Here is a 25,473-nt window from a genome sequence, read left to right as displayed (position 1 = left end):
TTCAGCTTTTTAAAGTGCACTTACTATTTCCTGTCCCATCCAGGCCAATGGTTTTTTACTCCCATGAGATGTCGAGTACTTACACTGTTATTTTTAGGTTGGGAAAAGCTCATCTGCAGTTCCCTAGGTGAGAGGCCTGGCTCATCTGATCCCATCAAACAGTGTATTCATCGCTGCCGTCTCAGCTCGCTGTCTATCTAGCCGAATGTCAATCCATACCATCTTACTTACTTACTTCTTGGACCATAAAACGGCTTTACAGTTGATGTTTTTTCTCATTTCTTTGTCTCGTTCGGTTTGCAACTCGCGAGTCACGTCTTTCCTCCATCAGCTGACGGGGAGGGAAAGCAATAATGGATGGAAATTGCAATGATGGCTGCAATTTTTGATGTGACTGATGTTGCCAACAAGTTTTTATTGGATCTGAATGTGCATCGCTGGAGAAGAACAAAATTCAAAAGCCTTCTTGCAGCTTCTTTGATTCACAAAATATGAGAATGATGTAAGGGAAAGTCACAACAAATTTGGTGGACAATTCTGTTTCCAGGGGCAAATCCAGACAAACAAACACTCGGGAGTGTCTGCACAAAGAGGGGAAGTTTCACCCACACATGAAAACATGGTGTGCCACCGGTCTAACCTGAAATCCAAGAATCCTGACAAGCAGGATCACAGGTATAACCCGTGGCAGACTAGGTCATTATCAAATTAGCGTTTCAGTGAGATTAATCATATCGCTGTCTGCTGAGTGAATAACTCATTTTCTCTTGGGTATCAGCTCAAACAAGGACAAATACTTGACGGAAATCTCCACAGAGAACCAATTAGTTGCAATAGGAAAGTCTGAAAAATGTCTCACAGATACAATTACAATGCATTTTATATTGAATGAGTTAATTTTACACAAGGTCCATATTCAAAATGAATAGCTTGATTTAATCTAAATAAACACAACATGACACCAGCTTCTAATTTAGGTAAGCCACAAGCTGTTTTATGTAGAGGACACAGCCAGGATAGAGCTTTGATCAGCACGCATGCGCTCATTGGAATATTGCTGCCTTCACGTGCACTGTGGAGGCTCCGACTGCCGACTTTCAAAGTGTCCCAACTCAATACCCGTAATGTAAAATGTATATTAAACACTGCACATTAATGCAAATGCTGTGATAGTCCATTTCGGTTGACGCGGTGCATTGCTTTGCCGTGTGGCCTGTACATGTGTGATGTAAAACGACTTCACATAAGGTTTATACAATGAAAATGTCTTTCAGCTGATATATTGATTACGTACTGTAATGTATGTGTGCAGTAGGTTTTGTTTTTTAAGCAGTGTATGAGCAGCAATTCATGTAGCATGTCTCCACGTGGTGAAAGTAGTGGGAGTATCAGCAGTCTTTAGTTTGGACTCTGAAAAAACACATTCAGAAATCTCTAATATTTAACTAAAAAAGATGAGAATAGATCATATAGTGTTACCCAAGGGGTCGCAGGAAATAGTAGCTTCCATCTCGCGTATGCTTGTGTAACATAAAGTACCACATGGACAACGTTGTTGGGTCGCGCGTGTGAATCTCCACCTAGGAACTGTCCGACAGCACGTGAACGCGGCACGAACAGCAACACATTCCCAGCGCCACAGCGGAGTCCAGAGTGGGAATGAGACTCCGCTAACTACACCGGAGAGAGCGACGTACCTGGTGAACCGGGCCGAGCACGGTGTCAGCCAGGGATAAAGTCAACGGCCGGACACGGGGAGAAAGGAGTGCAGTCGCTGTTCCTTGGAGGAAAGAAAGAAACGCCATTTAAAAAGTGAGTTTATGAGAAGAACTGAGGGGATTTAATAAGTGGACACGAGACGCGAGTGGGACCGTGGGCAGATGTAAGATGACATCGATAAGGGTGGATTAAACTGCGGGGATGCTAAGACAATGATGTGTCCACAGTAAGGAGTGACTTGTGAGCCGACGGGAATGGCTTGATTCGTCGCCCCGGGCAGACGAGCTGGGACAGTACTGTCAGAGGCACTCATGTTTCTGTGGAGCAGAAAGAAAGTTTGCTGCGCTTCGCTCGGATACAAGTCTACTTTGTGAGCCTCGCCGCCGCCGCGACTATTTCTCAGAGCCCGGCTCGTTTTCGGCGTCGGCCTGTTGAACTGTTCACCATGTCCAAACCCGCGCTAAAGAAGAACCACTGGACCTCCAGAGTGACCGAGAGCTCCGTCTCCAAAGATGCCCGCGGTGACTTGAACGTGCCGCTGCGCGGCGGCGCGGAAAACGGAGAGTTCGCCTACATCGGCCAAGTTAACGAGGATGTGGTTCTGTACAAAAGTGGGAAATTAAACGAAGGGGAACTGCTGCTGGAGGTGGAGAACCTCTCCATCTCGGGATTACCATTGTACGACATACAGACAGTGATAAGGAACTGCAAAGGTCCCGTCAGGTTGAAAACGGTCAGGCAAGGTAAGGACTGGGAGAAGCGACGGCACACGCAAAACTCCGTTTAAACTTCTGACCGTTGTAGTTGTTTCGTTCTCTTAAACATGGCAGGGGTCGAAACGTTTGTGGCAAACCTGTTTGTCGAAAGAAAAAGTAAGCACTTCTCAATTCGGCACACAAAGAAATTGCACAATGAAGTCTCAAAGTGTGTCAGATGTTGAAATAAGTTCTGCCAGGTGAAACTTCAGGAGGTCACACTACACCTGTCGAGGAGCGAAGGCCACGTTAAATTGGCAGATTTTTGAATGGGATTTGGCGCGTAGTTTGTGTTTTATGTTAATACAATTCACACGTTGTTTTATTCAACATCTCTTTAGGCAAGTCTCCTCTCCATCCTTTTGAAATGACTGACAATCCACTCCCAATGATGTGTACATTTATGGCAATTACATCATAACAAATCATCTGTAATTCAACACCTGAAAAAATCATATCCTTCCAGATGTCTGTCATTTCACAGAGAATTGAGCTATCCAAGTTAGACTTTATGTAGGAACAAGAGGTGACACCATAAGATATGAGTTCAGTTTCCCCACAGTTTTGATTAAGCTAGACACATTAAATCAAATGAAGAAATCACAATTCATGTACAGGTTATCTGAACTGCAAGCAAATACTTTAAATTGGCCTACATCTTTTTTCTCTGTGTCAAGGCTCGACGGTATCTCTCGAGTCCTCAAACAGGCTAGACCGGCAACACGTCTGTAGCACCCAACAGGAAGTGGAACATCAGGCACCTAACATCAGGCCAGTGTTGCCGGTCTGGCTAGTTCATGGTCAGCTTGACTCAGCAGGGCTGGGCACTTTGACACTGAGCCACTCTGACAGGCTCCCAGCATGGCAAAGCAGACTGCTGAAGGGATGCTCGCAGCCAGCCCGGGCCACAGTAACATCCTGTAGAGACGTGGGAAAAAAAAAAGAAAAAAGAGCAGCGACTCTTCAAGGACAATTTCACATATTTATAATCTGTGAACGCTGGCAGCGATATTGGCTCGGCCTGTTTAGAAGTGGCATCAGACTTTTTCTTTTTTTTTTTTTTTTTTAAAGGCACTGCTTGTACTGCGAATATCAGTATCTACCTTGTGTGCCTCTGCATTGTATTTGGAGGAGGGGAAAAAAAAACACATCAGGGTTAATGTTGTATGATAGCTGAACAGAAAACAATGTGGAAAAGCTAGGGAAAGATATCTTTAACGATATAAACTGAGGGAGAAGACCTCCAGCTGAACATGTCTCCAGCAGATATCACTAATTACTTTCTGCTGTCTGATGGAAGTAAAAATGTAGTGAGGTTTCTCTTAAAAAAATCAGCATGCAGCAACTTTAATGACACCAATACTTAATATTTTTAAAATTCGAAACGGCATGACTACAACTGGAACACACTGAAGTGAGGACAGAAGATTGAGGTCCTGCACACAGGTGTTTTCACTCATGGGCTGATTAGATCTCAACAGGCACAGGTGTCAACAATGACCCAGCTATTGTTCACGCTGGCTCACTGGGACGCTTGAATAAAATAGTCATTGTTAATGTTTGGCAGGGCTGGGAGGTTACTTTGAAACTGTACTTAGATGCAGTTACTAATTACCTCTTGTAATGTAATCCAAATATCACAGTAGGAAAGTAATGCAGCTGGATTGCTTCTCCTGGTTTTCGGATTACGTCTATGTATTCTGTAAGAATACGACACTTTTGTCTTCGGTTCCACAAAGACCAGCGTGGTGATGTGTGGGACTGGTGAAGTGTTGAAATGTGTGCACATGTTTGAGGTTATGGTCTAGAGCATCATTCTTTCTTCTATGATTGTAATCCTTTTTTCCCGCATGTATCTGCCATCTAATTGATACTTTTTGACACCGGAAAAGTTACTTTTTTAGGTATCCTGATTGCATTATCCCACTCCATATATTCAATATTCCCTAAACCAGGTTATTAGTAACTAAGGCTGCAACTAATGGTTATTTTCCTATTGATTAATCTCTTGATTATTTTCTCATTTAGTTGTTTAGTTTATAGCTGGAATCAGAATTTTTACTATTGTTTTCCTCAAAAAATGACTCAAATCCATCAATTTGATTAGGAAAATACTTTGTGATTAGGCTAATTAAATAATAGTTTAAACTAATCGATGAATGATACCAGCTCTGTTAGTATCACCTGTGCTCTTCCTGCTGTGAAAAAGGAATATATACTAATAAGAGTGTTGTGGCCGTTAGATGTCCCACCCTGACAAGTGTACAACACTACAGGACAGTTAGGGAGATTCCAGTCATCCTCAGGTCGTAAACTTCCACATGGCTCTGAGAAGAGGCCTCATCAGAATAAGTGAAAACACTTGTGCAGTTGAATCACAGGGGCTCTAATTGAGATTGAAAGTGCTGGGATTTACAAAATATCTGTATTTTTCGTTTAAGCTCAGGTTCTTGAGTTAAGTATTGTTTACTGGTTTGCAGGAGATTCCAAATTGTGGCGACTGCTGCGGGGAGCTCGCTGTCTCCAGTTCAGTAACTGCAGGGGTAAATAAATCCCAGTGCCAGGTGGTGGACATCTTTTTTTCAAAAGCTTGCCTGTTATTGAGCGCAGGATTTCAAAACCTTTCTCGACTCTTTCCTAATAAGGAGCACTTAGGAAGCTGTTTGGTCACTTTATTGAGCCCTACTTAAAATACTTTTTAAGGGAAATGACCAGTGTGAATTCAGAATTTAAAAATTCAGTTCACGTAACATCCGTCAGTGTTGATCAAGCTCCCCTCCCACTCTTTCTGCAGTTTGTAATGACTTTAGACAATAAGAGGAAACTCGCTCTCACTTTGAGCCAATCACAAGTCTCTCAGACGCCACTTTTTCCAGGACACATCTGGGGATGTCGGGTGTCACCGCCATACGGCGTCACATGATCAGATTCCATTTAAAAGTTTTTAATAATTCACGCTGTCTGGGAATTTTCCCTCCCTAATCAGCCCTAATTGGGAAAATATGCTTGGCAACAAGGGCCATCTGTAAAATCTAAATGACCTAATTTTACCCGGAGCCTGTGCCATTTTCTCACTTTAATCAAGCAAGATGTGTGGAGAGGTACTGCTGCAGCGTCTTGGCTCACTGATGTTCACTGAGCATTTACTGCTGGTGACTGCCAGCCGTCTAAAAAGTTGTGTTGAAAAATGTTAGGTTGGGGCATTCTGCACTCTGTTCAGACCACACGCACATACAGATACACAGACGCACAGAGGCAGTCCTAGTCTGAGCTGATAAGAGAGTCTAACCAGCTCTGCTGCAGAGATTGTGCCGTTTGCTTTGGATGTCAGTAAAAAGTTCAACACACTTACACACACACACACACACACACACATATTTAGCGCAGAAAACACACCCCGTGCACTGCTGCTGAGCCCAGGTCACGATGAGTCCACTTCACTGTGTATCGATCAGGCGGAGGTCGTGGGAAAGTAACAGGATTATGTAATTTAAACCACACATACAAACACACACATGCCTGCCCTCTCCTCACCCTTTTAAACAAGCAGCTACTGACCCTGACTGTCCTGCTGCAGTTTAATACTCCCAGAGAGATGTGCTGTGATGACAAAAACACTATGCCGTGTTTGCAAACATAAAGTCACATTATGCAAAGACTTGTCAATCTGCTAAACCACCGGAACTCATTTGTGGATAATCTTCATAAGAAGATGACCTACTGCTCCACATATGCAGCTCTGTCATGCTGTAACGCTAAAGATATCACACACTAATGTGTGCTTGTACAAACACACATTCGCAACAGAGAGGGTTCAGAATGAGAGGAGATTAGTGTTATGCTCTCTGTGGTGTTTGTACACATGTTGGGTGTGTTAATAATCATGGAAATATTTATGATACTGTGTGTGTTATTGTACTGTATATTCCCTGTGGACAGAGAGACAGAGACTATAACAGCAGGGCTCCAGACTAACTTTATACACTGGTTGCACTTGTGCGCCTAACTTTTATATTTTGGTACAACGGCACGTAATGTAGCTGCACCAATTATACATTTTAAATGTAGGACAGACATCGCAGCATTTTGTATCACAAAAATGTGATTAATCACCAAATTCATGATGAAAATGAGCTATGTTTTAATGTTGTGATGTTTCAAGATGTCCCTTGTTCGCATGCAGAAATGTGGGTGCAGTACAGGGCGCGGTCTCATATACGCAAGCACACACACACACAGACACCACACACACCACACACACACACACACACACTGAAAATGGTGTGACCAGTGAAAATGTTTAGTTGCACTGGGAAGATGTTTGGGTGCATGTGCGACCAAAACAGCAGCACCCTGGAGACCTTCTTTAGACATAAAGCGAGTGCAGAAACACCATACAGATACCCATGTACCTTTAAGTAGTCAACTGACGGGTCATGTGGCTACAAAAAAGGAAACTGGCTTAGCAAACACCCTCATTTATTGGCCATAATAATATTTTTTTTTTTACCTGATGATCTTCTTATGTTATATTTAGGTGGTAGTACAGAAAATATTGCATGTATGAATTATACTTCCAGACGCCATTGTATAATATATTTGTAAGGATTTAATGTATTTCTAAATCTAATGTATCTCTGCACTTGCTCTATGTCTAAAGAAGGGCTGGAGCCTGAAAAGCCTAAAAGCCTCTTGTATTTTTTGACTTCACAAGCTTTGTAAAACAAATATGCGCGTATGAATCTGCATGTGTGTTTACTGGACATGAAAAATGGCACAGTGGCCCCGAGTTCACGGGTTTCCCCGGGCAGGAGGCGCGCTGTGTGTGGGTTTTTTTTTTTTTTTTTGCCTGCATGTGACCACACTCTCACACACACACTGGAAATTTGAATCCTCCTCGCATAAAATCAACCATCGCTCTCTCAAACCAATTGGGAATCAGAGAACTACAGCTTCAGAGGAGCGTGTTTCTCCCCCAGCGGTGTTATATTATGGAGGTGGTGTGATGAATGAGGTCTTACTAGCTATAAATTTCTGCAAGCAGAAAATATTCTTCCTTTCATATGGTGGCGTGTGTTGCTAACTAGGGCCCTGCTGCTCATATTTACAACCCCACGTTACAGCATGAACTCCAAGCTCTGTGAGTGTGTGTGTGTGTGAGTGAGTGTTTCTGGCAGGGATTGCATATGGAAGTGTTTATTTCCTTTCTCTCAGCAGGAAGTCGGACAGCCCTCCTCGCCCCAACCGCTCTTCCACCTTTGTATTCTCTGACAGCGGTGGAACGACTTCACTTCCTCCCTCGTACACCCCGGCTTTAGGAAAGATCTCTGGCTTCAATTTGAGGGTGTGTGTGTTTATATGTGAGCGAGTGTGGGACACGAGAAAGAGAGGGAGAGATAGAAGTCACATGTGTACAGTAAAAGCAATCTCGCCTACTTTGAGCTGAATTGGTGTTTGTGTGTGCGTCGGTGCTCGGCTTAAGCTCCACGTTTAAATAAAGTGTAGGGACTCTCGGTTAGCGACTAAATAGACCATGAAATGCTGTCTCACTAATGCAGCGCCTTTTTGTAATCCCCCTAAAGAGGCACATATGCACATGTGCACAGCATTTACTATTGTTTACTGAAGAATCGTCTTTCTTTACCTAATTAGCTCAAAGTGAAGGCTGTTGTATTGAGCGTGAATGGGAATCGGTCACACTTGGCACTTGATGTTACACACTCTGTCAGAGGAAGAGAAAGGCCGACTAATTTACGACAGTGAGTTGAGAAGAGCTGGGGGATGCTGCGATGCAGGTCCCTTTCCTTTCCTTTGAAGACTGCTCTTATCCAGCATCTTCAAATTGTACACATGCACAGCAGAGGAGTGGGTTTCTGAGGAATGGCTGAAGATTCCGCCACGGTTTCACCTTTTCAGGCCAATTTTGAAACCAGTTTGAAGGAAACAGTGGTCACTTCTCGAGGATCTTGTCTCCCCCCCCCCATCCGTCAAACCATGAAATACTGAGCTCCTTATGAGTGTCAGGACACACTGGGAAATTAAAGCCCCAAGCTTAATATCAGGCTGCTTTGGTTCAGTACCCAAGGTAACGGTTAACCTAGCCAAAGTGTCGGATGAGTTGACAAATCTGCTCAAAAAAAGGCCTTCACTTATTCCCACTCAGTCAATCTGGCTGCTTGGTTAGCATAATCCCCCCAGCTGCGTTCGCTCAGTGGTAGGGAAATTGGACTCCTATCTTTAGAGCAGAATTTTTTATTATGGACCATTGAGATCCTGAAAATATGTATTTTGTCGCAGTTGCTTGAAAAGTACCTTTGCATGAAATATCGAGTATTTATTGAGTTAGTAAATTTGAGTAACTATTAACTAGGGCTGTTTAAACCTTGTATTTCTGCACACTTGTATAGAGATAAGATAAGACACTAATATTGATGTTTTACTATTTGCACAGTCAGATTCCAGCGGTGGCTGATTGTTTTACATTTGTGTGATCGAATCATTTCCAGTAACTCCAGAGGGTTGTAAAGACCAGGAGTCAAAATGTATTGTCATGTTTTGATCCGTCAAAATATTCTGCTTCAGTCCACATTTATTGGCGTTTAGCCTTTCAAAAACAACATATTTACTGCGCTCAAAAACCTGTTCCACCAAGTGTCATACAGAAAGGTAGGAAAGCACCTGTAATTACCGCAACAGTTCAGCAGCAATTTAACATCATCGTAAATCACATTTCTATAAACAAAATCACAAAACTTCTATTTTGACGCAAACACTATTATGATTAATGATAAAGATAAAGAGAGAAACTTAATTAATCAATCATTGAAGTATGTAATCATTAATAATCTAGCATTTTGTTTTAGGATTGATCTCAAAATGGATTCTGGACTCCTTCTGTAGTGTTTATTTCTTAAAACAAGTAATTTTTCTTTTTCAGGAGACAATTTTCCTAATGTTTTCCCCCTTGCATCTGAGAAATGTATGACTTGGCCTACCGTGGAACACAGGTTGACATCATGTTCATCCCTCCATCTGTCTCTTCTTGTAGTACTACTACTTTTATCAGTAAGCTAGTGGGTGTTTTGGGCAGATTGACATCCTCCATTCTGTGACCGCCACACTCCATTGTCCACAGAAACTTTGCTAAGCTAAGCCAGTTCAACGTTGCTGCTTAAACTTTGTAGCACCTTTTCAGGTATAGAGTGTTGTAGCACCAAATAATGACTATGGGTATCAGAGCAGCCTTTTGTTCAGTGTAATGGGCAGAGTCGGCAGCTGAGTGGTGAAATATTGTACCAACCTGCAGTCACTAAAGAAGTCGCTGACGCTTCACAGTCTCTCTGCCAGCTGCGCGCTCATTCTTAACAGTGTTTGAGCGTAGGCAGTTCTTGTTGTGTGTCCTGTGTTAAGTCAGGAATGGGATCATTTGCAAGCCTCGCAGATAGCAGGCATGGTGTGTGCGCATGTATGTGTGCCCATTTTTGCGTGCCAGAGAGGCTGACATAGCCAAGTCTTTCTGTCAGCTCTGCTGCTGTTCAGCTCAGATGAGATGTGGTTAGGCCTGCAGCGGGCACGACTAGGAAGCAAGATGATGGGATTGGTAGTGGCTGTGGGCATTATTAATATGGCTGAGACTAGACCCACGAGTGAGCGGATGCGTCCAAGAAAAAGCGCCACTGCTCTCTTGAAAAGTTGAAGGTTTTATAAGTTTTTTTGCTCATTAATTCAGCAGGGACTTCTGCACAAAGAAGCAAAGTTAAGTGCTTGTGCATTCGGAACTCCACCTCATGTTTCTGTAATGTGACGCAACATCTCCGACATCTTGAGATACAAGCTTGTCAAAAGACACTTAGAAGCTTAACATGGTGTTAAGTCGTTGTTGTAAATGCTGACTATCAGCCTGTTACCTTTTGTAGTTGTGGGTGCACCCAGTAAAATCTATAAGTTTTCTCTCGGGTTCCTTGAGAAACCCGGCCTTTCTTCCTCTGTCTGCTTCTTTACCCATAATTAATTACGTTCTGGTTGAGGCCTTGGGCTCTGTTTACACAAATCCCATTAATGTGAAGTCTTCGGGAAGCTTACTCATGCACATTCGTGTGGACATGCAGACAAAACAATGGAGTATCTCCAGGTTTAGAGAACAGTCTAGCCCTGATTAAGAGGATTTAGGCACGAGGCTGTCTGTTTGTCCGCGGCACTGAGCACACACACATGCACACACACACACATTCTCGGGGTCTTTTCTGCAGTGGCAATTATGCAGCACGCACAACAATGCCTTGCTGAACTACTCTGCCTTAGTCCTCCTCCTCCTCCTCATCTTTCCTCGTTCTATTCATCTTGTCTGCTCTCTGTATCGCTCCCCTCTCAAGTCTTCATCTATTCTCTCCACACTCATTGTCGGCGGAATATGGGAATTGTGGCGGCTCTTATTATGGGGCAGCCCGTTGTGCCCGAGTCCCCCACCCTGTCCTTTTCCTGCTTAAGTCTCCTAATGAAAAGAATTGTCCAACAGGTCGCTTCACAGCAGTTATGTACGACAGTGTGTGGCAAAGCATTGTGGGCAGCTTTGTGTGGGCTGGTCGTCACTGTGAAGGGAGAGGGTGGTGGATTATGGGTAAAAAAGAGAGAGACTTGAAGTAAGGAAGATGTGTTAACACGTGTTAAGCTTTGTGGTTAGATGTTATGATGTGTATTGCAGTTATGGAGGCTGGCTTGAAAATGCTTTTCCTCTGTTTAAACAGAACTTCAACATTGTTCAGTCAGCACTGAGTTTGAACGACAGACAGAATAAAATTTATAAAACAATGAATGGCTTCTGTGCCTGTCAGCCTCTGTTAGTACTAACAATGTACAGCTCTCAACAGAGATGAGAAAGAAGCGAGATATCAGACTCATTCGCCACTTTGATCATCAGTTCCTTATGTGTCTAATTCAGAATGTTATTGATGAATAAAATAATTATTAGTGACTTCTGGATGAACTATAATCAAAGTATTCTACTCTGGACCACCAAACAGCTCTTATGGACCAACTAGAGATTAGTTGCCATGCCCAACAATGCCTGGTAACGCTTTAGATTACAACAAGCAATTTACAGCGTAAAGTGAGACACGGCTATGGTTAAACCGAGTGGTCCAACATATCTACCAGTCTGCTGTGCATATTTTATGCACTCTGTGTTGATTTGCACCAAATCTACCCGACAGCAACACCTTACCGCTGGTTGGACTCGCTGCTAGTTTTGGGTAAGCTGTTATTTTCTTAAGTCTGTGGGTCCAGTAGGTAAACTAGGTCTCCAACCTAACACACAGTCTGAGTGTTGGCAATGTATGAAAACATCACACATTTATTGAAATAACATAATGTAAAAAGAAAATGTAATGGTATGTAAGGTACTTGATGCAGGGGTTATTGTGAACAAACATTGCGATTGGTTCTATTTTACTCTGGCTGTTGGTCATGGATGCCAGGCAACCAGCCGAGCCACCAGGAGAATACTGCTCCCAACTAAGAAATAGTCCATCACTTAATCCCTCAAAAAATGGCAGATTGTTATTTTCACACTCCAGTTCTTGTAGGAAGTTTAATCCTAAAATGTATATCTTAAATCTTCCTGGGAAAACAAGTTGTAACAGCAACCTGCTGTACTGTCAGCACAGTGACCTGGTGGACAATGTTTCTGAAACCTAAGAAGACCTAAGTTTGTACTGATGTAAATAGATGGCGAGTACACTGTCAGGAAAAGGTGCCTGTTGCTCTCCCATCTGGAATGATCAGCATGTGTGATGATGACCAGCCTTGATTGAGAAAGCATGTGTGTGCCGCGGCTAGCTGGAAGCCTTCAGGACACCACATGGCTTTGGTTCGGATCATTCACGATGACAGAGGAGATACAGTTGTGTCATCAGCTGAGCAGGTGGCTTCCCAGCGCTGATGGGTTTACAGTAATAATCGGATAGCAGCTATGGCAACTATCTGATACCCCTGTGTTGGATGGTTTGGCTCTGCGTGGTGACTGTGCATCGGCTGTGTGTCCCCTGAAGCTGGGGACTCACTGTGACTCAATCACCACAGATCCTGTACCACTCACATTAAAGTGTATTGTTTCCAGTAATTTCATGCCTCCTCAACTTTGCGGTACGCACACTAAATGATTCAATATATGCCGAGGACCACACACAGAAGACTCTTTTGTTTGTCTGGTCTCTGAAACGTAACCGGAGAAGGAAGAGTGGTGTATACTCAATTGTGCCTAAAGACAACAAAGAAGTGAGCTCATGTCACTTAAGTGTTACTTAATGTTCATGCTGCATATAAGCATGTGCTTGTGAATATAATTTTTACGAGCCAGTTCTGCAGTTTTCTTCCCCACATGTTTACTGTTTCATCAGCCAAACTTTTGTCTGGTGCCAAGTCTTTTGGCTGTTGTTGCTTACCATTCTGAGAATTATTCAGCGTTAGGTGAAAGCTGCATGCAGAGTTGGTTCTGATCTTGGCAGCTTGTTTTCAAATTACCTCAATTTGGATAAATAGATTTCTGGAAGAGCTTTCTAAAGACAAAACACAAAGGATGGAGGTAGACCTGAGACTTAAACAACACCTCATTAAAGTGTAACACCAGTTTTACACATTAAAGTGTATTTGCAGTGCAGTCCATGGGAGTACATGTGCATGTATGACAAAAACGTGAAGGATTAAGTCTTTTGTGGCTCCAGAGGAAGCTGTATGTTATCTGATAAATTGCCTCCAGTGATGTCATTTAGTCGGTAAGTTGCATTGTGGGTAATTTAGGCACCAGATTGCAAAGGAAGAAGAATTCGTGGATTTTAATCATTTGTTTTTAAACTGTTTATAATGAGTCCAACAGTGTTTTAGGAGTGAAATGCTAGACAATGCTTTTCCTTTGTCCACACTAACTGGGATTTGGCATACAGAACAATATGTTTCTGAAAGTCGAAAAAGATTTGCAAATTTCAACCCAAGTGGTTTTTAATAGCACAGAGTTCACTGTTTTGATTGCCTGGGCAGCACCATGGCAGCACAAAGTCGCCCTGCCCTACAGTGTGTGTGTTTGTGTGTCTGATAGTGGAACATAAAGGTCAGTGTGCATACGAGTACGGAAAGGTTACTACAAAACTACAATAGAGAGACGCTGTTCTCATTTTTCACCGACAAAAGCAGCCCGTGCCCTCATCATTTACTGTACAGGCTTTGTTCGAACAGTACAATGAGGAGAGTGTGACAGCTTACTTATAGAAGCTTAATTAGACAAGCAGAGACTAATTAGCAAAGACAGGAAAAGGATTGAGTCTTAATTAAGAGGTCACCGGTGTCCATCTTCTCTCTTCACTGTCAGCGCTGGTCACAGATGTTAACGTCTCATCTCTCTATATGTCAGTGTCAGTAGCTCATTCACTCTGCTGTACTTTTCTTTTTTTGTTTTGTGAGAGCTGGGTATGAACCTGATGGTACATCTTGGACATAGCATTACAGCAATTTGTAAGTGTGTCGCAGCCTGACGACACATTTTCACACGCTTTTGATAATCCTGCTCTCGAAGAAAGTATTGTACATCTTCACCACAACTCATGAGCTTATTTTATCCACTAAGTCCTCTCCTGAATGAATCCGATATCAAGTTAAATCCCTGCAACAGCAGCTGCTATTATATTAGATATATTGCATGATGAAAATAATTTATGAACTTGTATTTCTGTATGTGACAGACCAGACTTACCATTTTACAACCTGCTGACAGCAGAGAGGCTTAATGCGGACTTTATCTGTGTTGTCTTTTCGACACCGTATTGTATTAAGTGGCCAAGTTTTAATCTGTTGTGGTATCACTACAGTACTCGAGCGCCAACAGGAATACTGTAGTGATACCACAACAGGAATACTGTTGCCGTGAAGTACTGGTGTTGCTGCTTAAATTGCTTCCCTACGCTTCACTGAACAATTGTTATGAGACAGACCAGCTTGGCTTTATGATAAGCAGTATATATACTTTTTTATGTTTCAAGGAGAAACACCCATTTTTCACATAAATGTTTTAAACAAATTCGGAAGCAGGCCACTCTGGACTTTGTAGTTGAAATTAAAAGTCAAACACAGGCCTCGCAAAACTTTAAATGTATGTTATAAAATGCTCTGCTTTCAGAGAGGCTGTACTATCAACCTGGGGCAGCCATGTGTGGGTTTGGGTAATCTGCCTGAAATCACATTTTGACAGCAGGGAAACCTTGGAAAAGGTACTCTGGTGTGAGCCTGCTGACAGCATGTCACCACCCGTAATGCCCAATGGGACGAGCCCGATCGGTTACCCATATGGAAATAGCGCCATACAGCAGGATTATGACTCGACACAGACCATCCAGGCGCCGTCATCATGCCTGTATTTTCATTTCATCTAATGACTGCTCAGCAGCGCGTTGACTGACTGTCGCCAGTCTTTACGGATGCTTTGTGGAGCTGAGGTTTACCACACATGGGACACTGTTGATGCTGTCTGCAAGGCTTTAATGTGGGTACTATGTGATTTTTAGCTGTGAGTTGGGTCAAATGTGGGGGATGGTGACAATCTTTGGGATAAACATGTTGATTTTTTTTGCATGCAAATATTTTTCTATAAGTTTGCATGATGGGATATTGTCTTTCTCAGTCTTTGTCTGTGCACACACACACATGCACATTGTCTCCCTGCACTCTGTTCTCTTCAGGAATGCTCTGTTTACATAGCTGGAGCTGGCCCAGATAAGTATTTGAGTTTCTCAGGTGTCTGCTGTGTGTCACTGACAGTTATTTTATAGGCCCCGGTGTGGCTTGTATTCCAGCAAACGCTGCTGCACCTTGCCTTAAACTCTCCTCTCTGTCTGCTGGATTTATAGGCGGACACAATGGCCCAGAGACTTGGGGGAAGTTAAGCACTATCATTGAGAATTAATGTCATTTAATTTTGCAGGAATCCTTGCGGATACATTGTGGGCTGCGTTGAAAAGAAAGTCATAAATTGTTCACCTGGTTTGCCATGAGCTTGCCTGAAATGTTGTCATATCCTTAGTTTGTATATTCTGACTTTGTCTGTCTATGCTTATCTACCTGACATCATTTTCCAGGACAGACTCCATCTATCTACCTGCTTGTGAAGCTATGAAATCGCCCTAGCTTAGCCAGTTGCTTCATTGTTAACACAAAGTGCAACATCAGCATGCCTTTTTGTATGATCTCTCTCTCTCAGGCCTCCACTCCGCTCTTCAGTTCGTTCCCACTCGATGCACCGTGCCATGAAATGACTTTACCGTTGATGTATTGCAGCAATCTGTTTAAAAACACATAGAGAATCACCTATTTTCTTTAAAACTCATCGGCGCAAAGAGGCAGAAGATTGCTGCTGAACACCTACGTCCCTTCGTGACCTGAAGCTCTGCTGGGCTCCAGAGCTCATAAATTAGACAGGAAATCTAATTTCCCTGTGGGGCTCTTAGGATCTGAGCACTTGCAGACACACTGTTTCTTTTCAGGGGGGGTTGATTTCTATTATTCTTGATGTAAATGGGCTGATAAGGGGACAGTCGGAACTGGATTGTGGCCTAGTTGCTTGCTGAGTCACTGTGGCAAAATAGTAGTCTCTCTCTGTCACACTGACTCTGTTTTTTTTTTAGCAGCGCACATGACAAGCCTGTTTGGAGTTGTTTCCAAAGAGGGACTTTATTACAAGCGTCGTATTGTGTCGGTCCCAAGACTCTTGAGGGTCACAGAAAGCACCACACGCTTCTGAACAATGTTATCAGAGAAAACAGCTGGGAAGCTGCAGAGGGAATGACTGTGATAAGCAGAGTAATTTTCAGCATTGTCATGTGTTACTGAGCTCGGCTGCTGAGTTCTCCTTTTCAGGGGACTTTTTTTGTTGTCTGGTTTCCCCCTTCAGATCCATTTTCACTATCTCTGACTGTCTGTTGCTTCCTGTGTGTCACTTCCTCAATCATTACGCCACCTTTGTCCACCATGCCCTTTGTGTTCTGCTTGATGTTCAGAAGTGCTGCTGCTCTGTAAGGTGGAGTTTGGGACAGATTTGGCAGGCGTGGTGTTTCATTTTTCAGTGTTTAAATACAAACAAAGCCAATGAAATGCGTGTGGATAAAACCTGCCAACTGGTGACGCCAGTCATCCTCTAAAACCTGACTCCTGCCGTCCATTTGTTTGTTTGAAGATAATGAAATGAGGCAAGTTCTGGATTTGTTTGGTTTGTTATTCAACCCTCCCCTTCTCTGCCATTAAACCCCAATGAGTCGTGTTGGTCAATATCTGCTCCATCTGCTCAGAACATTTAAAGGCACAGTTATCTAAAACTACTGAGTACCAAGAGTTTTTTTTCTCCCTGCATTGCCACTGTGAAATTATTAATGTGAAACAGACTGAATTTTGATGATTGTATCTGACATGTGTGTGTGTGTGTGTGTATATGTATATATATATATATATATATATATATATATATATATATATATATATATATATATATATATATATATATATATATATATATATATATATATATATATATATATTTTTTTTTTTTTTTTTTTATTAAACTTGATATACACTTATATAGGATGTATATCATCTCTGATCTCTTTCATGTTTAAAGGTAAAGTACACATAAATCTGCATAGAATTAATATAAAAAGATGCTTCTTGACTGAGATTTCGCACATTTTTAAAGGAGAACTTCGGTCGATTTAAACATGCAGCTTCATTGCTCAAGCTACCCTTGACTTGCCAGTACCGAAGACGCGAACACATTTGGTCCAACCATTACAGAGCTCCGTGAACGGAGATTTAGCATTGACAGCTAACAGCATGGGTTCAGAACTTTACACTGTGTTTTAAGCGCCTTAACATGCTCCACATCTCACACCAAAAGTTATGCAACATCAGCAAACAGCTTAGCACACAGCACTGTAGCGTGTATGACTCAAAATGAATAAAAAAGTAGGTACAACAGTGTGGTTGTGCAAGGAGCTACTTACCTGTTTGTTGACATCCGCGCTTTCGGTAGCTAGACCAATCTAGTCGATCTGTCGAGCGTGCGCTTACTCCCTCACTGGCGGGGACGGAAACGTATTCCAGCATTTTCGTGTTCCTGTTCATAATGTACATGTCCATGTTACAGCCTGTCATGAGCCATGAGCCTTACAATAGCCTGTTAAGCCTGTTAAGTGCACACTCGATGGATATACTAGTTTGGTCTAGCTACCGGAACACACGGATGTCAACAAACAGGTAAGTAGCTGCTTGCACAAACACACTGTTTTAACTACTTTTTTATTCATTTTGAGTCATACACGCTACAGTGCTGTGTGCTAAGGTGTCTGCTGATGTTGCATAACTTTTGGTGTGAGATGTGGAGCATGTTAAGACGCTTAAAACACAGTGTAAAGTTCTGACCCCATGCTGTTAGCTGTCAATGCTAAATCTCCGTTCACGGAGCTCTGTTATGGTTGGACCAAATGTGTTCGCGTCTTCGGCACTGGCAAGTCAAGGGTAGCTTGAGCAATGAAGCTGCATGTTTAAATCGACCGAAGTTCTCCTTTAAGTTTTCTTCAGTATCAAACTAATCCAGATAGTTTTCTGTAGATCCACAGGTACACTGTTAACCTAAACTGTTATTACCTAATTCAGCATACTTTTAATTGTGCCAGGTTGCCAAAATGTGAATTAATACAGGCGTAAAACAAAGGGCTCAACAATTGGACCTGCACTTCCAAAATGTAGGGCACAATGATCCCGCAATTCAAACTAAGAAATCAAATAATAATCACTTTTATCAAGTTACACAATCAATATCTTTTTGACATTACTAAAGCTCAGAATACCCATCTACACAACAGTCCTTATATTCCTGTTACTCTGACACTTGGACTTGTCCATATATTTGCCCATGTGTTGTCCTTTCTAGAAGAATCTGAGGATGTAAGGATGGTGAAATACAAGCTCCGGTCCAAAGACTCCACCCGTGCTGCCAGCGAGTTGTGATTATTCACTCTGTGCGGCCCCAGCTGGTTCATTGTCCTTTAGGTAGGAATGGGTGGAATCCTATACAGCCAGTTTGGGCTGTTTTGCTGTTTGTCTACACAACGTCTCTGATGTGTAGTCAGCACAAGAACATGCCGGTGTCAGGCATTCTTTATGAGGTGTTTACAACAGAAGTGGAACAACTGGAGGAATAGATAAACATAGAAGTGGGAGGCTTGGTTAGAGTTCAGTTGTGTTGAAGCTGATGCACAGGTATGGCTGCAGGAGCACACAGACAGACAGGCAAAACAGCATTTCTTAATTCATAGGTGTAGACTTAAAAAGTGACACAAGGGTTTTCAAAACACTTAATGGGATGTGTGTGTGTGTGTGTGTGTGTGTGTGTGTGTGTGTGTGTGTTTCCACTGCCGATCTAGTTGGGCAGGTTTGGGTGAAACTGCAGCATACTTCCGCTGTACCTGTCAGCGCTGGGCGGTGCTTGATGGCAGAACGTATCACAAAGATTAGAGATCATGGGCTGCTTTGCTTCCTGAAAATGTGACCACACCTGTACATGTCCCTGTTTTTACCGCACTCTCGTTTCCTCACTGGTAAATGCAAATTCCCATGAGGTCACTCAAACCTCTCTGGACTCAGTATTTGAATTTTTCTACCCAGGTACCCGTATTCACTGTAGATGGCAAAGAGATTGATTACTGGTCTTGAGTTTTGGCCAATGTTGTCTTAACACTGGTTAAATACCACACTTAGATACACTCTGTGCCCTCTGTTCATCTGGGGAGTGTAAACATGACGTCTGAGGTGATTGGTGTCAGGTGACCTTTGAGTTGTCATGGCAACAGGGTCCTAAATCCCGAGGCGCCGGTCATCTCCAGGGGCTTGGCTGATTACTAAATAAAATCTTCCCAGTCTCTCTCTCTCTCTCTCTCTCTCTCTCTCTCTCTCTCTCTCTCTCTCTCTCTCTCACACTCACACTCACACTCACACTCACACTCACACTCACACACACACACACACACACTTGGAAAGCGGTAGATAAACAGTGGTGGGGAGAGGAGATGCTTTCAGTCTCATGATGTTGCGGGCAGATAACTTTGTTTAGCTGTCTGTTGGACGGACCACATTCCTGCTGTCTCTCTGCACAGACGGTGAGGTACAGCAGCATTGTTGTCAAAGTCTGGTTGGACTGGAGTCTCTACTCATTGGTGTGCTGGACCCTTTTCATTTTGTAAAATTTTTTTAAAATCAATTTCCAAGGTTGACAGTATAAAGATTAAGGCATTCTGGAGGGAAAATCTGGTTAGCTGTCTTATCTCAACAGTTGTTACCAATTAACAATCAAATAAATCAATGAGATTTACAGTATTGGTGTCATAGAGCTCGTATATTCTTCTCCAATGCCCTTCAAGCAAAAATGCAAAACATACGATGGTTCCAGGTTCTCAAACATGAAGCTTTGCTGCTTTCCTTTATTTTAAACTGATAAATTGAATATGTTGGGGATTTAGGCAAAACATTAGAAATGTTTAATGCTGTTAATGAGAAGTGAAAGCTTTTTTCAGATCATTATGAAACCACAGCAGAGTAAATTAGACGTTGCAGGGTTCTCTCCAGAAATTTGTAGTGTAGCGGCACTCCGGGAGTCTTAATTACCTAGACTCTAACAGGCAGTCAAACACTGATTGAATAAAAAATCTAAAAAATGCTATGCCCTCAAAGATAAATGTATCAAGGCTGTGTGTCATGCACAACAGCATCTAACTTAATTTACCCTTTAACCATGTTCAGAAGAATGGGAGGAATTTGGTGTATGTGTGGTGCATGTGTGTCAACTCACTGTCGACTAGAAGAATGAGCAAAAAAGCGCGGCTGGATCGGGTGTATGGATACTGAGGAAAGTGAGTATTGAAACTGTTTCACATATTCAAATCGAAATGCATCAAGTAACAACATTTTTGACAACTGCACCACACACTCTTTCAGAGTATTAGGAGCCTCCTTCCAGTCCTTTCAGTGCTGAATAGAAGTATGTGGTTTAGAAAGCCTTAAGAAGTGGATTCATCAGTGCTCTCCTGCACCTTTGACCCACATTCAGCTCGTACTCACAGATGAGCTATAGGTCGGCAGAAGGCAGGGCTAGCAGGACAGACTGTCTGATTATGATTTGCTTCAGTCTTCATACATGTGGGAATATTTTCAGCGAGCTTTAGCCAAGAGGTGTAATTTCTGTATCATATCTGAGGTGTATTGAGTTGGATATACAGATGTCTCAAACGCAGGCTGTTCTTAATGTAGACTGTGCAAGATGTAAGTCTACCCTGAGTTTACTTCAAGGAGTGTGGGAGCAGCAGAGTAGAGCAGCATTAATGTTTCCACAGGAAAACAGGAGTTATATATGAATGCAGTTTTAAACAAATGATGTCAGAGTTCGGCTCCCCATTGTAAAAAAAGAGAGCAGAGGAAAAATGTGTTGCTTTGTTCTCAAAGTATCCAGGCTCTTGACCACAGGCCCTGTGTGTGTGTGTGTGTGTGTGTGTGTGTGTGTGTGTGTGTGCTGGCATACATGCTTGTGTGTGGTCTAAATACAGCTCTTTACTGTTGCCCAAATCATTGTGCGCCAAAAGGCACAAGCAAGGTCATAAAAGTGACTTTGTTTTGCCGCTCTAAACATAGACGGGCTCTATATTTTGATACCATTTTCCACAGGCGATTGTGTCTTTGTCGGTTGTGAGTCAGCAGTGGATCTGTATTCAGCTACTGTTTGCTCATGAAATGTCAGCCGTAGGCAATATTCTTATCATTAACACACATGGCTTGGCTACAATGTCAATGGAAGTCTTATATTTTATATCTACAGATGAAGCCATGTCAGTTAATGTGCTGAATTATGTATACATTTCATAGTTGATAGCTTCACTCAGCACTGTACTGTAAAAAATGTAGCCAACTTGTATTCAGCGCTGTACATTTAAACGTGGCCCAGTAAACGTGGGGGGAATCGTCCATCCAAGCTGCGATCCTGGCTTAACCTCCACTCACTCTTTTTGGCAGCTAGAAGGCACAAACACACACATCAACCCCACCGCACACTTCCCATCTGCCTGACACTCAGATGAATTAGAGCAGACACAGGAGGAGAGGCTAGTTGTGAGTTTGTGTGTGTGTGTGTACCTGCTCATCTGGCCTGTTTCTCTGACTTGTTTCTGCCCTGCTAAGCGCCAGCTGCGCAGAGACGTATTTCCGTCCACCTGACTGTGGATAGAGCGCTCAGCACCACAGCCCAGGTCAAACACAGAGCCATCGCTCAGGTTAGAGTTGAACAATCGACAGGCAGAGGACAATGAAGGTCTGACTGAGTCACATAACGAGAGTACATTCACTTTCATCATTGACATAAAGCGTCTTATGTAACCAAAGTTGTTTGCTCCAAAATAAGATACGTTTTATTTTGAAATTTGACTTTAACAGAAGTTCGCTTTGACAGATGGAGAAATGTCTTCTCAACTTCAGCCTCTGACATGGATGCAAAGAATTTGAAGATCTCACTACATGTGTCTGTGCATTCTGCGAACTGGAAACATCTGTTACTGTTAATTTGGTGTGTAGATTGCAAACAACAGTATTATAGTAGGGTGTGGGAGGAGTCTGTGTTTTCATGCTTTTCCTTTTGAGGCTAATTTATTTCATTTGCAAGTTTAGCCACACATTTCTATATACTATAAAATAAAATAACAAGCAGGGATTTTAATGTTCTGTGCTTTAGGTCGTGGGAACCGGAAAGAACAAAGAGAGATTACCTCATTTCGCTCTCATTAGCATTTTAGCACACACCCATCTTAACTTAATTTCACTCTTTTTCACTTTCCCTCTCCGGGGAGCTCTCTTTCCCTTTTCTGATTGAACAGAAACCGTTGTGGCTCATAAAAATCTGGGTGTGTATAGTTTCACCCAGCAGGCCGCGGTCGGCTCGACTCGGTCTTACAGAGCTGGAGGAGCCCCGAGGAGCCGAGGAAAAAAACCTGGCGGGGCTTTTCCGCCGACCAAGCCCCCTTCCCTCCCCTGGGACTCATTCTGCCGTTCAAACTGAAATCAATCCTCTTCCCTGTCGTTCTGCACCCCTCTCCTCCTCCTCCTCCTCTCATCCACCTCATTCTCTCCCCCTTTCAGTCACCTCCTCCTGTCCTCCATCCTTCTCCCCAAGCCCATATTGCGAGGAATCCAATTACATCACATGAGGGTAAAGCTAGTCTAATTCCACCGCTGTTCTCCCACTTCAATCCTCTCCCTCTTAAACTCCTCTTTCTATCTTCTTGCTCCCAGTGGGTAAAGAAAGATCCCCCACCCCTTGGGCATTTGCCCCTCAGGCGTGTCACTCTGTCCTGGGTCAGTGTCACCTCGTGGCCCCTCCTCTCTGGGCCCCTGGGTGCCTGGCTTTCTTTGCGTTCCCACACTAAACAGTGGCTGTGTTGACACTGTTCTGGTGGCGCTGTCATGTTTTTCTGACACACAGCAGGTGAACCATGAATGAGAACAAGGCCGAAGCAAGGCCATGGATGGGTGGATGATGGCAGTGATGATAATGGGGGTGGAGGTTGAGGTTGAAGGAAGGTTGTTTTTATTGACTGGATTTGGTTGTTTTTACTATTGTTGCTGTTTTTCAGGTCCATAAGAAGGAAATTATGTCTGAATTTGTCTAAATTAACAGTGGAGGTATTCGATGTTTCTGAAATGGAAACATCAATATTATCATCAATATCAATATTAATCAATATTAATTTGCTTCACTTTAACTAAGAAAATACATCATAATTGTAAAGTGTTTTGTACTTGACAGCAGTAATGGAGAGGTGGATGAGGTGTTTTATATTCCATGTTTATGTCTTTGTAAGTGTGTGTGTGTGTGTGAGAGTGTGTGTGTGTGTGTGTGTGTGTGTGTGTGTGTGTGTGTGTGTGTGTTTGTGTTTGTCAGACATCTCCTGCTGAATCATTAAGCTGTCGGGACTCTCCAACAGAAGGTGGCAGATATTACCTCCATATTTCATGTCAGGGGGAATGGACGTGCCCCGCCGGCCCCTCTGTCTAATCAGCCCATAGTAGACTGTGCCAATAATCAGCAGCCACAAATCAGCCTCATTTCCTGTTTTGGGCTGAGGTATGTTGTTGTTGTTGTTGTTATTGTTGTATTTTCCTCACAAATTCCACATAGCTGTTCACTCTGCAGCATGGCGAAATGCTAATGATAGGATAGGAGGGGCAGCACAGAAGAGGGGGCTGTCAGATTGGATTCTCTGTGTGCTGGATGAGAGATTACGTGCACATGTGTGCTGCTGATATGTGATTTCCCTGCACAAGGTGTACATAAATTAAAGGGAAAACTCTAGATAAATGATAACGTACTTGAAATGGAAATCTGGATCAGTTTTTAAAAAATGTATACAGGTTTATCCGCTTTAATGCTGAGAAAACTCTGACAGTTTTCTCATACTGCCCGCTGCTGCAGCACTGTCAGAAAAGCTCTTTTAGCTCCTGTCTCTTTGTGTCCCACCCTCCTGAATACCCAGTCTCCTCTGATCGGTCAGCTCACACATGCCCGACCCAACACTGCAAACAACAACAGAGCAGTTAAAAAAAAAAAAAGCTGCTAGGCATAAATCATGCAATTGTGTGACTCTGTGATATAATGCGATGTCACAAAGTCACAGTAGGAAGGGGCCACTAACAAGGTGTGTCAGAAATGCCCAGCAGTGCTCTGTTTTAACACTTTTTTCCTAAAGCAGGAAAGCTGTGGAACTATTCAGCTGAACAACAGCGAGCAGTTTCAGTATTAATATCCACTCTGACAGCAGGCAGAGCTGCTTTAAAAACAGTCCTCATACCTCTATTACAGCAGCATTTTGTAGGCAAATCATGCCTGTAGTGTGCAGCTGTTCGTTGAAAACTTACACTTGAAATTTTGCTCAGAATGGGGATAATGACATAAAATCCAAATTCTTCCCAGGCGTCCTGCCACGGTGGTTGCAGATGGAAGCTCCTCTCCTCGTGGACATTGTACATAACAGCACGGGAAAGCATGAAAAGAAAGCTGTAGTGCAGGCTGTCAAACATCTAAATTGGACTGGCTTCATTAATTTTGATATAACAATACTACTTGGTAAGCTGTATTATATAGACAAATACACAAAGTGGATTTTTGACCTGGGAGGGACTTGCTACTGGTTTGGGTGTGACTTTCTCAGAGATGAAGAAAAAGGGCTTATTTTATTACATGTTTAATAATAATGATGTAGACACACGAGATTCAGGTGTGTGATGCTGGTAGTGTCAAATGTCTTTCCAACTTGACATGGCTATTTGCAGGAAACTTGACAAAAATAAAACTCCATCACAATAAATAAATCTGGACCACAGTGAACGTCACAGATTGATGACAGTGCTCGAGCGTGTCTGAGGTAGGATGTTTGCTGTAATCCCTTTGTTTGTGAGTGTGATCGCGTGCGTGTGTGATGGATACGCTGCATGCTCAGTTCTGTCAGATTCGGGTGCTCGTCTGAAGTGACTCCCTCCCACTGCTCAGAGAGGAGGAGTGTAAACACACTCAAACAAATGCTCCTCCTCATGCTTCTCTTCCTCTCTTTAACCTGTCCTTAAATTATCTTATCCAAAAGAAGACTTACAGATGACGCTGATGTTCAAATGTGAATATTTTGTTATTTGTAAGCTTTACTACATAAATGACCCCTCAAAAAGATCTTCTCGAAAAGACATAAATAAATCGCATATATGCTTTTTTTCCCCTGTGCTGCATCAAAATGGAAGATTCCCCTGTCTGACAGATCCAACAGTACAGAGGCATCAAAACTGTCAAAACTCGATGCCAGTCATTGAAGAGGAATCAGTGTGCTTGTTATAGCAGACAGGTAGAAAAATCCACTCCTGCTTCCTATCTCAACTTTCAGTCCTG

The 25,473-nt window shown here is 42.7% G+C and overlaps 1 protein-coding gene across 10 annotated transcripts in view; it reads left to right on the top strand.

The window, feature by feature from the left end:
• Positions 1-1,645: 1,645 nt before the first annotated feature.
• Positions 1,646-25,473, top strand: part of magi1b (membrane associated guanylate kinase, WW and PDZ domain containing 1b) — a 140,694-nt gene continuing 116,866 nt past the window's right edge. For all 10 annotated transcript variants that reach the window (XM_030419434.1, XM_030419437.1, XM_030419436.1 and 7 more), the window contains exon 1: positions 1,646-2,462. In XM_030419434.1, the coding sequence (XP_030275294.1) occupies positions 2,165-2,462 (298 nt within the window). In that variant the 5' untranslated portion in view covers positions 1,646-2,164. The remainder of the gene's footprint in view (positions 2,463-25,473) is intronic.

This window comes from Sparus aurata, chromosome 6 (genome assembly GCF_900880675.1).
Source record: "Sparus aurata chromosome 6, fSpaAur1.1, whole genome shotgun sequence".
Lineage (NCBI taxonomy): Eukaryota > Metazoa > Chordata > Actinopteri > Spariformes > Sparidae > Sparus > Sparus aurata.
The sequence above is the reverse complement of the archived record's forward strand: the minus strand, read 5'-3'. Positions and strand labels throughout refer to the sequence as shown.